This window comes from Telmatherina bonti (assembly GCF_933228915.1).
Source record: "Telmatherina bonti genome assembly, chromosome: 7".
Lineage (NCBI taxonomy): Eukaryota > Metazoa > Chordata > Actinopteri > Atheriniformes > Telmatherinidae > Telmatherina > Telmatherina bonti.
The window spans coordinates 27,140,756-27,157,272 of NC_136625.1; the positions used below are offsets into that span (position 1 = coordinate 27,140,756).

General features: G+C 41.1%; 1 protein-coding gene across 1 annotated transcript in view; it reads left to right on the top strand.

The window, feature by feature from the left end:
* The first annotated feature begins 14,396 nt into the window (after positions 1–14,396).
* The window catches only part of LOC306758662 (myosin-6-like), a 28,552-nt gene continuing 26,431 nt past the window's right edge, over positions 14,397–16,517 (top strand). Inside the window, exons 1-10 of the mRNA XM_079244005.1 lie at positions 14,397–14,412; positions 14,496–14,545; positions 14,730–14,942; positions 15,051–15,194; positions 15,310–15,466; positions 15,557–15,584; positions 15,814–15,919; positions 16,041–16,133; positions 16,213–16,276; positions 16,356–16,454. Coding sequence (XP_079100131.1) covers positions 14,742–14,942; positions 15,051–15,194; positions 15,310–15,466; positions 15,557–15,584; positions 15,814–15,919; positions 16,041–16,133; positions 16,213–16,276; positions 16,356–16,454 — 892 coding nt within the window. The 5' untranslated portion in view covers positions 14,397–14,412; positions 14,496–14,545; positions 14,730–14,741. The remainder of the gene's footprint in view (positions 14,413–14,495; positions 14,546–14,729; positions 14,943–15,050; positions 15,195–15,309; positions 15,467–15,556; positions 15,585–15,813; positions 15,920–16,040; positions 16,134–16,212; positions 16,277–16,355; positions 16,455–16,517) is intronic.

The window sequence follows — 16,517 nt, forward strand, 5'->3', positions numbered from 1 at the left end:
GTGCTATATATCCATGCTACATTGGCTTTGTTGTTTTAAGCAGACTTTGTAATTACAGTGGAGAATCTGGTGCAGGGAAGACTGTCAACACAAAGAGAGTTATCCAGTATTTTGCAAGTATTGCTGCTGGAACTGTAAAGAAAGATGCCAGTGCCAAAGATAAGGTAGGTTATCAATGTGGGGGTTACTGGAATACAAAACAAATCATAGCTGAGAATAAAATTAGCATTTTTTTTCCACCAGAGGTCGCTAAAGCTGCTTTGAACACAGCAAACATGTAATGTTTGTATCCTTTGTGGTAGGGAACCTTGGAGGATCAAATCATCCAGGCTAACCCTGCTCTGGAGGCCTTTGGGAACGCCAAGACCATCAGGAATGACAACTCCTCCAGATTTGTGAGTGTCTGTTGCAACTGTGTCGCTGAGCTGTAAAAAGACAAAGTGATGAGAATCTTTCATAGATGTAATCTCTGTTCTTCCAGGGAAAATTTATCCGAATTCATTTTGACACCAGAGGAAAAGTGGCTTCTGCTGATATTGAAACTTGTGAGGCCAAACTTTCCTTTTCAGATCATTTGTGTTTGGTAACATGGTATAATTTATCTCAGGAATGTCTTGCCTCTTTTATTAATCAGATCTTTTAGAGAAGTCCCGAGTGATCTTCCAGCTCAAGGCTGAGAGAGATTACCACATTTTCTACCAGATTCTGTCCAACCAGAAGCCGGAAATCTTGGGTTAGTGCAGCTGCTGTTTTATGTTGTTGAGTTTGCATTGCAGCATGTTAATCAGCCTGATCTTATCTTTATCTCTCTCTGTCTTATCTGTTCTCCCAGAGATGCTGCTGATAACAAATAATCCATATGACTACGCCTTCATCTCCCAGGGGGAAACCCAAGTGGCCTCCATAGACGATGCAGAAGAACTGATGGCAACAGATGTCAGCCTTTCCCTCTTTCTTTGCTTCACAGTTTTAAAAACTGACTGCTATACTCAAGATGACAAAATGAATCAATGAGTAGCTATTATGGATAGACATTTGTTTTAAGCAAAGAGATGATTCAATTAAAATAATACTAGAAGAGGAGATGTTGAGTTGTTACTGTTTCTTCCCCAGAGTGCCTTTGATGTGTTGGGCTTTACTCAGGAGGAAAAGAACTCTGTGTACAAGCTGACGGGTGCAATCATGCATTATGGCAACATGAAGTTCAAGCAGAAGCAGCGGGAGGAGCAGGCAGAGGCGGATGGCACTGAAGGTGAAGTGAGCCTGTTTGTCAGGCTGATTCAACCAACATAGGTTCACTGCGCTCATTTTCTCTCCTCAGATGCTGACAAAGCAGCTTATCTGATGGGCCTGAACTCTGCCGACCTCATCAAAGGTCTTTGTCACCCAAGAGTCAAAGTAGGAAACGAGTGGGTCACCAAGGGACAAAATGTTGCCCAGGTGAAAGAGGAGAATGTGTCTTTAAATGTTTTCATTCAAATGTCTTTAATAGATAACAAATGATGCCCCGCGTATACTTTTTACTGACTGAGGTACAATATGAGGTTGTGTGTCCACTTACAGGTAAACTATGCTGTTGGAGCTCTGTCAAAAGCTGTATATGAGAAGATGTTTCTGTGGATGGTCATGAGAATCAACCAGTCACTTGAGACAAAACAGCCTCGTCAGTACTTCATCGGTGTGCTGGACATCGCAGGATTTGAGATCTTTGATGTGAGCATCATCTTATGATGTTTTAATAATCTTAATAATCAGTGAATGTGGACATCAATGAACAAATCTGTTTTTATCTTCCAGTTCAACACCTTTGAGCAGCTGTGCATCAACTTCACCAATGAAAAACTGCAACAGTTTTTCAACCATCACATGTTTGTGCTGGAGCAGGAAGAGTACAAGAAAGAGGGCATTGAATGGACTTTCATTGATTTTGGTATGGATCTGCAGGCCTGTATCGATCTGATTGAGAAGGTGAGACATCAAACTGTGAAATGCTCAGATTTATTTTAGATAAAATTTATAAAAATATACATGTTTTTTTTTAAAACTATGCATATTTTCCTCCGTCAGCCGATGGGCATCATGTCCATCCTTGAAGAGGAGTGCATGTTTCCCAAAGCCTCTGATGCCACCTTTAAAGCAAAGCTCTATGACAACCATCTGGGCAAATCCAACAACTTCCAGAAACCCAGAATTGTCAAAGGGAAACCAGAGGCCCATTTTGCCCTGGTTCACTATGCTGGCACTGTAGATTATAATATCAACAACTGGCTGGTGAAGAACAAGGATCCTCTGAATGAGACAGTTGTGGGACTGTACCAGAAGTCCACCCTCAAACTGTTGTCCTTCCTCTTTGCCAACTATGCTGGAGCTGATTCAGGTAATCAGGCATGAATATTTGGAGATGCAATATCAAAATTTAGAAAAGTTATTTGTGTGGGCTCTTAAAATGGCACACTTTTTACAACAGCAATGGGTGAAGGCGGAGAAGGTAAAAAAGAGAAGAAGAAGAAAGGATCATCCTTTCAGACTGTGTCTGCTCTCCACAGGGTATGCAATATTTGTGTCTCTATCATATCCTGCACATTCAGACTTCACCAGTAATTCTACACATTTGCTTCATTGTATCCAAGGAGAACCTGAACAAGCTGATGACCAACTTGAGGTCAACTCACCCTCACTTTGTGCGCTGCATCATCCCCAATGAGAGCAAGACTCCTGGGGCAATGGAGAACCCTCTGGTCATGCACCAGCTGCGCTGTAACGGTGTGCTGGAAGGCATCAGGATCTGCAGGAAGGGCTTCCCCAACAGGATCCTCTATGGAGACTTCAAACAGAGGTTTGATTTTCAAATTCAAACAGGAAGATTACATAATGGTTAGCTCTATAATAATATGATCTGACATGTTTGTTTTTTTCTTCAACTGTGTGATTTTCCAGATATCGCATCCTGAATCCTGCTGCCATCCCTGAGGGACAGTTCATTGACAGCAGGAAGGGAGCTGAGAAACTTCTTGCTTCTCTAGACATTGATCATAACCAGTACAAGTTTGGACACACCAAGGTAAGAGAAGATAATCTTAAAAATGGAAAAGTAACCAAAGTGATACATGACCAAAGAGAGAATCCAAAATGTGAAAAATATTGCTGTTAGGTTTTCTTCAAGGCTGGATTGCTTGGTCTGCTTGAAGAGATGAGAGACGAGCGTCTTTCCAAAATCATTACAGCTATTCAAGCCAGATCTCGTGGCCTTTTGTCTCGTATTGAGTATCAGAAGATGGTGGAACGCAGGTATAATTTATGTCAAGCTGACATTCTACTTAAAACATTACATAGTCCCCGATTATTTTTTTTTTCCATTTTTCAAACAAGCTAAACCGGGGTGCCCAGGGACCACAATCCTGCAGGTTTTCCATTTATCCCTGTTCCAACACACCTGACTCAAAATAATCACCCATTGTGCAGAACTTCATTGACTGTTAGATCCATTTATTGGAAGGTGTGTTGGAACAGGAATACATCGAAAACCTGCAGGACATCGGCCCTGAAGGCTGACTTTGGACAACCCTGAACTAAAACGTTCTATTCCTTCTAGAGATGCCTTATTAGTGATCCAGTGGAACATCCGTGCCTTCATGGGGGTCAAGAATTGGCCCTGGATGAAGCTGTATTTCAAGATCAAACCTCTTCTGAGATCTGCTGAGGCAGAGAAGGAGATGGCCAACATGAAGGAAGAATTCCTGAAACTGAAGGAGGCTTATGCAAAATCTGAAGCTCGTAGAAAGGAACTAGAGGAGAAAATGGTTACTCTTCTCCAAGAGAAGAATGACCTGCAGCTCCAAGTCCAGACTGTAAGAACAGCACTATAGTTGCATTTTCCTTTAATCGTGTCTTTAAGATATGTTCATAAGAGTTAATGTCTGACAGGAGCAAGATAATCTATGTGATGCAGAGGAGAGATGTGAGGGGCTCATCAAGAGCAAGATTCAGCTGGAAGCAAAAATCAAAGAGCTGACTGAAAGGCTGGAGGATGAGGAGGAGATGAATGCTGAACTGACAGCTAAGAAGAGGAAGCTGGAAGATGAATGCTCTGAGTTGAAGAAAGACATCGATGACTTAGAGTTGACTCTGGCTAAAGTTGAGAAAGAAAAGCACGCCACTGAGAACAAGGCAGGATAAAACAATGTTTTTGAACAAATAATATGACGACATTTTGCCGTGATGGCTGTCAGGACTCTGATTTGATTTGCAACAGGTAAAAAACATGACAGAGGAGATGGCAGCGTTGGATGAAATCATCGCCAAGCTGACCAAGGAAAAGAAAGCTTTACAGGAAGCTCATCAGCAAACCCTGGATGACCTGCAGAGTGAGGAAGACAAAGTCAACACTCTGACCAAGGCCAAGGCCAAGCTGGAGCAGCAAGTTGATGATGTGAGAATTTACACTACACAGAAAACACCAAAACAATAAACAATTCACGTTGCTGAAATTATATGCATTTGTTTTAAGCTTGAAGGATCTCTTGAGCAAGAGAAGAAGGTACGAATGGACCTTGAGAGAGCAAAGAGGAAGCTGGAAGGAGACTTAAAGCTCACCCAGGAGTCTGTCATGGATCTGGAGAATGACAAGCAACAGCTGGAGGAACGCATGAAAAAGTATACATTCATCATAATATTGTTAATTCACTGTTGTTTGCACTGTTTTCATAAAAAAACACTAACAAGAAAAAGTGCTGCAGGAAAGAGTTTGAGATCAGCCAGCTGAACAGTAAAATTGAAGATGAACAGGCCATTGTCGCTCAACTCCAGAAGAAGCTGAAAGAGCTGCAGGTCAACATCCAGCTTGATTTTTATGAAAAGGTTGGAATTTGGTTCAAGTACAGACACATCAAAGCACGTTGTTCTGACAACAGGCCCGTGTTGAGGAGCTGGAGGAAGAGCTTGAAGCAGAGCGAGCCGCCCGAGCCAAGGTGGAGAAGCAGAGAGCAGACTTGGCCAGAGAGCTGGAAGAGATCAGTGAGAGGCTGGAGGAGGCTGGTGGAGCCACAGCTGCCCAGATCGAGATGAACAAGAAGAGGGAAGCCGAGTTCCAGAAACTGCGCAGAGACCTTGAAGAGGCCACCCTGCACCACGAGGCCACCGCTGCCACCCTCAGGAAGAAGCAAGCCGACAGTGTTGCTGACCTGGGAGAGCAGATTGACAACCTGCAGAGAGTCAAGCAGAAACTGGAGAAGGAGAAGAGCGAGCTGAGATTAGAGCTCGATGATGTGGCTTCTAGTATGGAACAAATAGTTAAGTCAAAGGTAAGCATGGTCAGCTTTTCTGAATAGTGATGATTAAATACACTGACAGTCATCACAAAGCCTGTTATCTATGTCCATTTATTCTCAAGACGATGTTGGAGAAGACATGCAGAACCTTTGAGGATCAGATGAATGAATACAGAAATAAATGTGATGAATACCAAAGATCCCTGAATGACTTCACAACCCAAAAAGCCAAACTTCAAGCTGAGAATGGTTAGTAAGATGAATTTTCACCTGGAATACTGACATCTATAATGTAGAGCAAGGTCATGTAAAAATCTGTATTATTCCTCTTCAGATGAGCTTTCGAGACAGATGGAGGAAAAAGAGTCTCTTATTTCTCAGCTGACCAGAGGAAAGAATTCCTACAACCAACAACTTGAAGATTTAAAAAGACAACTAGAAGAGGAAGTGAAGGTTTGTACAAATCCCTCTCAAAAACAGTTGTTTAAACATACTAGTAACATTGCTTTTATCTATGCAGGCCAAGAATGCATTAGCCCATGCTGTGCAGTCTTCTCGCCATGACTGTGACCTGCTTAGGGAGCAGTATGAGGAGGAGCAGGAGGCCAAGGCTGAACTGCAGCGCGGCATGTCCAAGGCCAACTCTGATGTGGCTCAGTGGAGAAACAAGTACGAAACTGATGCCATCCAGAGAACTGAGGAACTGGAGGAAGCAAAGTAAGTCCACTACATCCACTGACATTCATCAACATGAGATGAAAGAAGAGTTCAGTAAAAACTCAATTAAAGGGTTATTTTGTGGGACATAAATAAACACACAGATAACATCCACAATGAAAAGAAAATGAAGAATGATTTTAATATTCATTGTTAGAAAGAAGTTGGCTCAGCGTCTGCAGGATGCTGAGGAGGCTGTTGAAGCGGTGAATGCTAAATGTTCCTCCCTGGAGAAGACCAAACACAGACTGCAGAATGAGATTGAAGATCTCATGGTGGATGTGGAGAGGTCAAATGCTGCTGCTGCTGCTCTGGACAAGAAGCAAAGAAACTTTGACAAGGTAGAATACCAGAGTTTGTTTCTTCAATTTTATTAATTTTAACTTTAATCTACTGTCAATTGTGTCATCAAAGGCTATCAAAGAACATTTTAAGTATAACCATGTTTTTTGAAGTGCACTTCATTAAAAACAGACTAAAGAAATGAAAATGACAGGAAAAATTAAATAAAAAATACTTTATTAATCCCCAAAGGGAAATTCAATATTGTAGTAGATCATAATTAACTTGAGGAGGTCTTGTTCCAGAGGCTGATGGCGGCTGGCAGGAATGATCTTCTGTAGAAGCCTCTCACTGAACACACTTTGTTGTTTCTTGACTGTATTGTGAAGAGGGTGTAAAGAATCCTCCATCATCTTCATCAGCTTGAGCAGCATTCTTCTTTGGACAATCAGCTCCAGCGGCTCCAGAGTTACTCCAAGCACAGAACCAGCTTCTTGATCAGTTTGTTGATTCTCTTCAAGTCTCTGGTTCTGATGCTACTACCCCAGCAGATGGCTGCAAAGCTGACTGCGCTCTCCACAACAGACTTATAGAAGATATGCAACATCTTGGTGCAGACGTTAAACCATCTCAGCTTCCTTAAGAAGTACAGTCTGCTCTGACCTTTCTTGTAGATGTAGTCAGTGTTGCATTTCCAGTCCAGTTTGTTGTCCAGCTGAACTCCAAGATACTTGTATTCCTCCACCTCCTTCTCCTCCTCTCCCAGGATGGAAACAATGCTTTGTTTATTCTTGTTCCTCCTGAAGTCAACAATCATCTCTTTTGTTTTGCTGGTATTTAATATGAGATGATTGTCACCGCACCATTTAACAAACTGACTGACCAGTTCTCTGTACTCTGCTTCTTGTCCATCCCTGATACACCCCACAACTGAAGAGTCATCAGAGTATTTCTGCAGATGACAGGACTCAGAGTTGTACTGGAAGTCTGAGGTGTACAGTGTGAAGAGGAATGGTGAGAGCACAGTTCCTTGTGGTGCACCAGTGCTGCTGAACTCCATCTCAGACACACAACCTTTCAGTCTCACAAACTGGGGTCTGTCTGTGAGGTAGTCATAGATCCAGGTGGTTGTGGAGGTATCCACCTGGAATTTATGGAGCTTCTCACATAACAAAGCAGGCTGAATGGTATTAAAAGCACTTGAGAAATCAAAGAACATGACCCTCAGAGTGCTGCCTGAATGGTCCAGATGAGAGTGTGCTCTCTGGAGCAGGTATATGATGGCATCTTCAACCCCAAGTCCATTACGATATGCAAACTGTAATGGGTCCTGAAAGGTGTTTACTTGCTTGTTGAGGTGAGCCAGTAAGAGTCTCTCCAGGACTTTCATGATGTGAGATGTCAGGGCAACTGGTCTGTAGTCACTTGGTTCAGCTGGTTGTGTTTTTTAAGGCACTGGAACAAGACAGGAGGTTTTCACACACTCAGTCATGGCGTTGATGTCGTCTCCATGAGGTTCACAGAGGACGTTCCAGTCTGTAGCCTCAAAGCCTCCTCTAAGAGCATCTTCAGCCTCAGCAGACCAGATTATAGTACATGCATAAGCAGCACTGCTGCAAGAATCATTGCTTATCCCACATCTGACCTCAATGAACTCAGTAACAAGGCCACTACACACTGCAATCTCAGTAACACAGGACTCCATATAGGGTGTAGGAGGCTCATTTCGGAAAAAGCCTGATGCCTGCAGCCATAGCTGCCCTGAACAACAGGGCCTACTGAGTTGTTGTGTTGTGTTCTGTGTTGCATTCTGACGCTGTGGCATGTTGTGTTCTGTGCAACATGAATTCAGGAGCTTGATCAGTGGAAAATAACTCAACTGAGGGGCAATAAAGTCTTAGCTTGTATCTCAATTTCCAGGTCCTGTCTGAGTGGAAGCAGAAGTATGAGGAGTCTCAGTGTGAGCTGGAGAGCTCTCAGAAAGAAGCCAGATCTCTGAGCACTGAGCTCTTCAAACTGAAGAATTCCTATGAGGAAGCTCTGGACCACCTTGAGACCATGAAGAGGGAGAATAAGAATCTACAAGGTGAGATCTATTGGCAGATTCCAGAAAAAGATATATTAATGACTTTACATTAGAATACCTAAATATTACACTTGCAGAAAGAAAGACAACTAAACGCTTCTACTTTTATACACAGAGGAGATTTCTGACCTCACTGAGCAACTTAGCGAGGGTGGAAAAACCATCCATGAACTGGAAAAAGTCCGTAAGCAGCTGGAGCAAGAAAAGGGTGAGATTCAGTCTGCTCTGGAGGAGGCAGAGGTAAACATATAATAATTATAAACTAATATCTAATATCTAATTTCATAATTTTGGTCAACATGAACTGACAGAGCAGTTGAAAATTAACTAATTACTTACATCTTTGTAAGGCTTCCCTTGAGCACGAGGAAGGCAAGATTTTAAGAGCCCAGCTGGAATTCAATCAAGTTAAGGCTGAAATTGAGCGTAAACTGGCTGAGAAAGATGAAGAGATGGAGCAGAGCAAGAGGAACATGCAGAGGACCATCGACACCCTGCAGAGTTCTCTTGAAGCCGAGTGTCGCAGCAGGAATGAAGCCCTTCGTCTGAAAAAGAAGATGGAGGGAGACCTCAATGAGATGGAGATCCAGCTCAGCCAAGCCAACAGGCAGGCAGCTGAAGCTCAGAAGCAGCTCAAGTCTGTTCATGCACATCTGAAGGTAAATTAGAAAATGAAAACTCACTTTTTTTTTCTCTTTCTTTTCATAACTGTCTATGGACATTTGTGTGCTTCCTGTTGTGAATTAAGGATTGCCAAATTCAGCTGGATGAGTCTGTTCGGGCAAATGATGATCTCAAAGAGAACATAGCCATTGTTGAGAGACGCAACAACCTGCTTCAGGCTGAACTGGAGGAACTGAGGGCTGCTCTGGAGCAAACTGAGCGCAGCCGTAAACTTGCTGAGCAAGAGCTGCTGGATGTTACTGAAAGGGTGCAGCTACTGCACTCACAGGTGAGACTATACCTAAAAGTTCATGTGTCCAAATACAGATACACAGCCTGTCTCACACTCTTACATATCTGATCTAAAAATATGCAGAACACTGGGCTGATAAACCAGAAGAAGAAGCTGGAGAGTGACACATCCCAGCTCCAAACTGAGGTGGAGGAAGCAGTGCAGGAATGTAGAAATGCTGAAGAGAAGGCCAAGAAGGCCATCACTGATGCTGCCATGATGGCAGAGGAGCTGAAGAAAGAGCAGGACACCAGTGCTCACCTGGAGCGCATGAAGAAGAACATGGAGCAAACCATCAAAGATCTGCAGCACCGTCTGGATGAAGCTGAGCAGATCGCCATGAAGGGAGGCAAGAAGCAGGTGCAGAAGCTCGAAGCCAGGGTGAGTTTTACCATCTGTGATACATTATGCAGAAAAAAAATTATGTCAATAATAAGTAAAATCTGCATGACCAGGTGAGAGAGCTAGAGAATGAGGTGGAAATGGAGCAGAAGAAAAGCAGTGATGCTGTGAAGGGTGTTCGTAAATATGAACGCCGCATCAAGGAACTCACCTATCAGGTTGGTGACAGCAAGCTCTAACAATCTGCGTAGGTGAATTCAATTCCTAAAAAAGAAATTAGGTTACTAACATTGTTTCTTTATTTCAAAGACTGAGGAGGATCGCAAGAACATTGCCCGACTGCAAGACCTGGTGGATAAGCTGCAGCTGAAAGTCAAAGCCTACAAAAGATCTGCAGAGGAGGCTGTAAGTGTGGAAATGTGTTTGCTGTTCATGGGAATTCTTGCTTGGATAGTGTATAAATACATTTTTGTTTATGTATTTAAACCAGGAGGAACAGGCTAATGTTCATCTTGGCAAGTTCCGCAAGCTGCAGCATGAGCTGGACGAGGCTGAAGAGAGGGCAGACATCGCTGAGACCCAGGTCAACAAGCTGCGAGCCAAGAGCCGTGATACTGGCACCAAGGTTTGAAGCATGCATTCCTACCTGACCTTGACACATACTGCCCCCTGTTGCTGCATCTACCTGTTTACTGATGTGTATATGAATACATTGCTTTGCTGTGCTGAAGCAACACTAATCCAAAGACTAAACAGCCATTTCTCCTTTTCTCTCTCCAACTTCCTGGGCTGCAGCAGAAAGGGTTTGATGAGGAGTGAAGCTTGGGACCCTGCAGACATCCCTTTGTCTGCTGTGTGCTGTAGATCCCTTCAACAACTCAACTCTATTCATAACCTGTAGTGCTAATAAAGTCACATTAAGATGCTGCACAATACTGTTTTTCTATTTCTTTCCTAAGTGGTGAATTGATGGGAAATTTTACTTGAAATGCTGCATTTCTGAAGCAACTTTGTCATTAGCTTGTGAGTATTAATGTGGAGATAAGCGGTAAAGACAAAGTGAGGACATTTTTAAAACATTAATTGTACTTGCTTGCCTAGAGAGTGACGGTAGGATTTGATCTGAAGAAAGAAATTATTTACCTGATAGATTTAAGCTTTAACAATATCCTCACTTCATGTCATTCCATAAAATGAAAGTACCAAAAATAACTGATATCGGTGTGATAAAGGGTTGTCCCCGTATGTAAATGCTTCATTATGAGACTTGGAGTGAGACTGATTATAATGGTTTTAGGTAAAATATGGTGTGAATCATGGCTTGATGTTAGGATAAAGCGGGAAGGATGATCAGAGTTAGGTCTGACCAGGAAACTGAGGACATGTGAAATGTTTCAATTGGCTCTGAAAACTAAGTGATGGTAAGAATAGAAGAGATAAAACAAATCTCCTTGCTCCAAAAATAGAGTTAAAGAAAGCCCACAAGCCTGGATGCCAAAGTCAACATTAAACCCATGCTCATAAGCGGGCCCACTATAATTCCACACATAATCACTTGCAGCTGGTCAGCGAATCCCTGCTGAAGTCCTCCGGCTCCTCTAAAGGTCTGGGGGAGGATTTCACAGAATCAGTACCTAAATATTTACTTCATATACAAAAATAACAGAAACAGAAAAATGACTATCAGCTCACGAAGGTGTATTTACTGCTACGTTTACATTAACACGCTATTCAGAATGTTGATTTCTGATTTCCCTAACTCTATAATTTAAGTTGATAAAGATTTTGTGCAGAATAAATTAAAACAAAGCTCAAAGCATTACTTGAAATAGTTACCACTGCTATAGAGGTATGAGGACAACTCGATCACCTCTGTTATTTATTAACACAGCTGTTCTTACCTGCCTGTCTTGAGCTTTGCTGTGCTGGTGTCAGGTCTAAATCGTTGCTTCTACTGGAAACTAATAATGATCCGATGCAGGCGGGTGGGGGTGTACTTCAGGAATCCTAGTGTTTTCTCATACTGCATGTCAAGTCCGTTAGACTCTGCAGGTGTCTGTGAGATGACGAAAGCATATTCACACCTTAGCTTAAAGTGGTGGACTGTATACAGCACGGTATGTGCTGAGGCTTATCAGCATAGTTAACAGGATGGCAGTATTTCACTGCTTCTGTAATTAGACCGCCTTTAGGACTGCAGAAAAGCTTCAATCCTTAAGATATGGAATAAGAATACACACACAGAAAATATTTCTCCTTTACACAGAAAGTTATTCATTTTTAAAAAATATTATGCAAAGCAAAATCAGTGTTTAACTAGCAAATATTTATCACAAATTTGTTAAGCAAGTAAACAGTTTTAGGATTGTATCTGAAGGCAGACGCAGTAGATGATGAAATTAGAGATTTAACTGCACATGATTTTTGTGATCTTTTATTTAAACTACGAGCTACAATAGGTATGAAGAACAAAATGTGACGGTTTTTATATATTCAAGAACATCAAAGTTGAATGTAAATATTTGGCCTATTAGTTGGTCACACAGTGACAGAGCTGTGGTTGCTGATATGAGCTGTTCCTTTTGGACTGAAGCCCAGACACATGCAGCTAAATGCTACATCTTACAACTGCCCCAAAACTTGTATTCAATCACATATATGTGGTGACAAGGGGAATTGGTTTTGACATAAGGTATTCAAATGATGTTTTTCTTTAATGAGTAGACGTCTGACCTGCGGGGTTGGAGTTATCTTCACTTGCTCTTTGGTGGGCTCATGGAATCTCTCACTTCCATTTGGCACTGCGACGCCAGCTGTCAGTAACAGGGCTGGGGAAGCTATCAGAATGGAAATAATCTCAGCACTTGTCAGCAGCTGTTGACTCTCCTTTTTATCTCTTAACCTCTGAAGGGGCTGCAATTACTGTTTGTGGTGACTGCTTGTGCAATGGAGTCACCATGTATGATAACAATGCCTGCTGTATAATTTAATCTTTGTACAAAGTAAATTTGAAGTCAGTTCAGAAAGATTTATTAAAAATAATCATGACACATCCTGGACTGTAAATAAGTAAGTTTACAACACTGTTTAAATGACTGACAGATGAATATCTGTTATTTAACATCTTTTGACAGAAATGACAGACATCAGTATTACTGACAGGAGATAAATCCTGCTATAAAACTGAAGGCAGCTCGGTTCACACTCATCAGAAAGTTGAAGTTTGCGCTTCAGCTGTGGAAACACATGTCACTCTCAAGATATTTACAGTATGTGAGACTGAACCAGTGAGAGACTATAATCCTTCATGCAGGCAAATGCAGGATCCTGAAAGTCTGTGACTGCCCTCCTCAATCACACTGAGTTTCTCAGCAAGCATCCCACACAGTTATGTTTGACCACACACACAATCCCATGTCAACAGGCCTGTAACTGAGGGGCCAGCTTTAAAAGATGGAGCCTGATAATGGCAAAAGGCTACTACTCTGACCTTGGCATCACGTTGGAGCTTGTCATGCAGTTCCAGCCCTCGATTGTGTGCCATCTTTATTGCCTTTTACTGAATTTCAAGCATGTCACCTGTGGCAGACCTCGGTCTTTGTTGCTTCGCATTTGTCGCTTGGTTAATCTCACAGATTAATGTTCTTTATTTAGACCGACACACTCAGTATGCGTTGGGCATTTTTTGTTACCACAAAGTCCATTCTATAATAACTAAATATGATATGTTGCTGATGCCTCACTGCGACTGCACTTAAGCTCTAAGAGTAATTGGGATCATTCATTACATACTTCTCTAAAATATCTCCCCAGACATATTATGTATTCTGCTTTGTATTAAGACAACAATACATGTAGTTTACATTTATTGAATTCCTTAGCCTGATACAAAAATCTGTACACATTTTACAAGACATATATCTAAGACATATTAATGATGGCTACATGTTATTTAACCCCCCCCCCCTTTTTTTTTTTTGTAGCTTGTATGAAATTATTTTAAACGCAAGAAGATTTTTAGTTTAAATTTGAAGATATTTTTAATTTCAATTATCCTACGGATATTTAAGTTAAAAAAAAAAAAAGGATCACGAACCATTTAAACGTTTATTAAATAGTTTTTTTTCTTTTCTAATATTTTGTTTTCAGATTTTGTCTAATCAATCTATTTTTCCAATAAGGAAAAAATACTGGTCAGTAATAGTACTTTGTGGTAAGCTTTTTGTTTTCTAGTAGTAAACACCTGCTTGTTCACATTACAGGTGATGTGTTACTACTAAGACTTTCTGTATATAATTTGAGAATCTGATGTTGAAGGCAGCATCGTTTTACACCATTTCTTTGAAAATCAAACAAAATCTAAACAAACTTTTGACATGTCAGTATAATAGTGATGAGTATTCTCATAAGTAAATGTATTTTTCTTGAAACACATCAAATTTAAGAGGAATTCCTCCCTGTGCCTATTTAAAGATGAGTTGTGGTCCACTAGCTGCTTGAGTATGCCTATGATTAATGGCTGCACTGCATGGAGCTCCTAATATGGCCTGGTCAGGAGACCCCATTACTGATAAGACTTGGACCTGCTGATTTCTATATTGCTCTCTGCCACTCATTAACCCCCTCCCTGCATGAGCCTCCAACACAATATGGACACAATAACATTCCTGAACCCAAAGCTCTCCTCCATATTTGGGAAAGGGGTTTATTTATAAAGAGAACTCACAGAGAAGCCCCCTGACAGGTCACCACTCTGTCTCAAGGTAAGGCATGAAGACAATAGCTTTCAAACACAAGACTTAACTTTGATGCTAAAGCCTGAACTGTGTCTTCGTTTTATATTCAGTCACTCCTCAAGGCCATTACATCTCCATCTTTTGAGTAGAGGCTGCAAAGGTAAGACCATCTCTAAAATGAAAATTGGTTTGACTTGAAAGAAAAAGATTTAATTTGATATTAAATAATAATAATTAAATACCATTACGTGACAATTTTACAAGAGAATAACCTTCTCAAGGAGACACAAGGTTAATATATAGTACAGCTCAACTGAAAATAAGATTTTTTTTCCTTTTTGTAGACAAGGTAAAAGATGGGGGATGCTGCCATGAAAGAATTTGGGGCAGCAGCCCCGTACCTGAGGAAGTCAGACAAGGAGCGTTTGGAAGCCCAGACCCGTCAATTTGACATGAAGAAGGAGTGTTTTGTTCCCGACCCTGATGAGGAGTATGTAAAGGCTTCCGTCATCAGCCGAGAGGGGGATAAAGTCACTGCTGAAACCGAGAAAGGGAAGGTCAGTAAAAGAAAGGCTGTTAAAGATGCAGCATATATGATAACTTTTAACAAATATGATCTATTAAAAAGAAAACCATCCATGAACATAAAGTATTTCTATTTTCAGACCGTTACAGTGAAGGAGTGCGATGTGCATCCTCAGAACCCGCCAAAGTTTGATAAAATTGAAGACATGGCGATGTTCACCTTCCTCCATGAGCCAGCTGTGCTGTACAACCTCAAAGAGCGTTACGCAGCATGGATGATCTATGTGAGTTGAAAGCTCAGACAAGATCCTCAATTAAAGATCACATTGAAACGTTGACATCAAATGTAGATCTACTTAATTTTTTTAAATACTTAGTTTCCACTTCTTATTCCTGTAGACCTACTCTGGGCTTTTCTGCGTGACTGTCAATCCATACAAGTGGCTGCCAGTCTACAACCAGGAGGTGGTTGTTGCTTACAGGGGAAAGAAGAGGAGTGAAGCTCCTCCTCACATCTTCTCCATCTCTGACAACGCCTACCAGTACATGCTAACTGGTAATTTACCTTCAGTTAATGAGTACTAAGAATGGTAAAATTTTAAAATCCCCAAAAGTCTTGACATTATCTTTTTTTGGTCCTTTTCAGACAGAGAAAATCAGTCTATTCTCATCACGTAAGTTGTAGTTTGCATAATTGTTGCACTGAAATGATCTAATGGCTATAAAAACTTATATAAATCAATTTAGTAATCTTTCAGTTTTCTCTAATATAGTTTAGTTAATCTATCTCATATGTCAATGAACAGTTGAGATTGCGAAAAAGTTTAACTGAATAGATCAATATTGATTGAGTGAAACTATGAGCTACGAGTTTGAAAAAGTGAACTCAGGTTGTGTCTCCAGTGGAGAATCTGGTGCTGGGAAAACTGTCAACACAAAGAGAGTCATCCAGTACTTTGCAAGCATCGCGGCTGGAGGTGGGAAAAAGGAGGGAAGCTCTGAGAAAAAGGTTATAATGCAGAATTTACATTTAATCAGACTATTCTCTTCATTGCTCAAATTGAACCATACCCCTTTTTTTTTTTTTTTTTTTAACCAATTTGACTCAACATATCACTGTTATTTGTCAGGGCACTCTGGAGGATCAAATCATCCAGTGTAATCCTGCTTTAGAGGCCTTTGGGAATGCCAAAACCATCAGGAATGATAACTCTTCCAGATTTGTAAGTTTCCCCACATGGTGAAATAATGTTTTGTGCCTGCTCACTTTGGCCTCATTTTAATTTTTTCTTTGCATTTTAGGGCAAATTCATCCGCATTCATTTTGCAGCCAGTGGAAAGTTGGCTTCAGCTGATATTGAGACATGTAAGGAGTCTCCTTCTTATGTTTTCAGCTAGTTGATTGTTATTCATCATGATCATCTTACACTAAAACATCTTTACAGATCTGCTGGAAAAGTCCCGTGTCGTCTTTCAGCTTAAGGCTGAGAGAGATTACCACATCTTCTATCAGATTCTGTCTCAGAAGAAACCTGAGCTGCTTGGTAATTAAAAAGAATATGACCTTTGGACCAATATTGTTGCTTTGTTGTAACTACATCATGCAA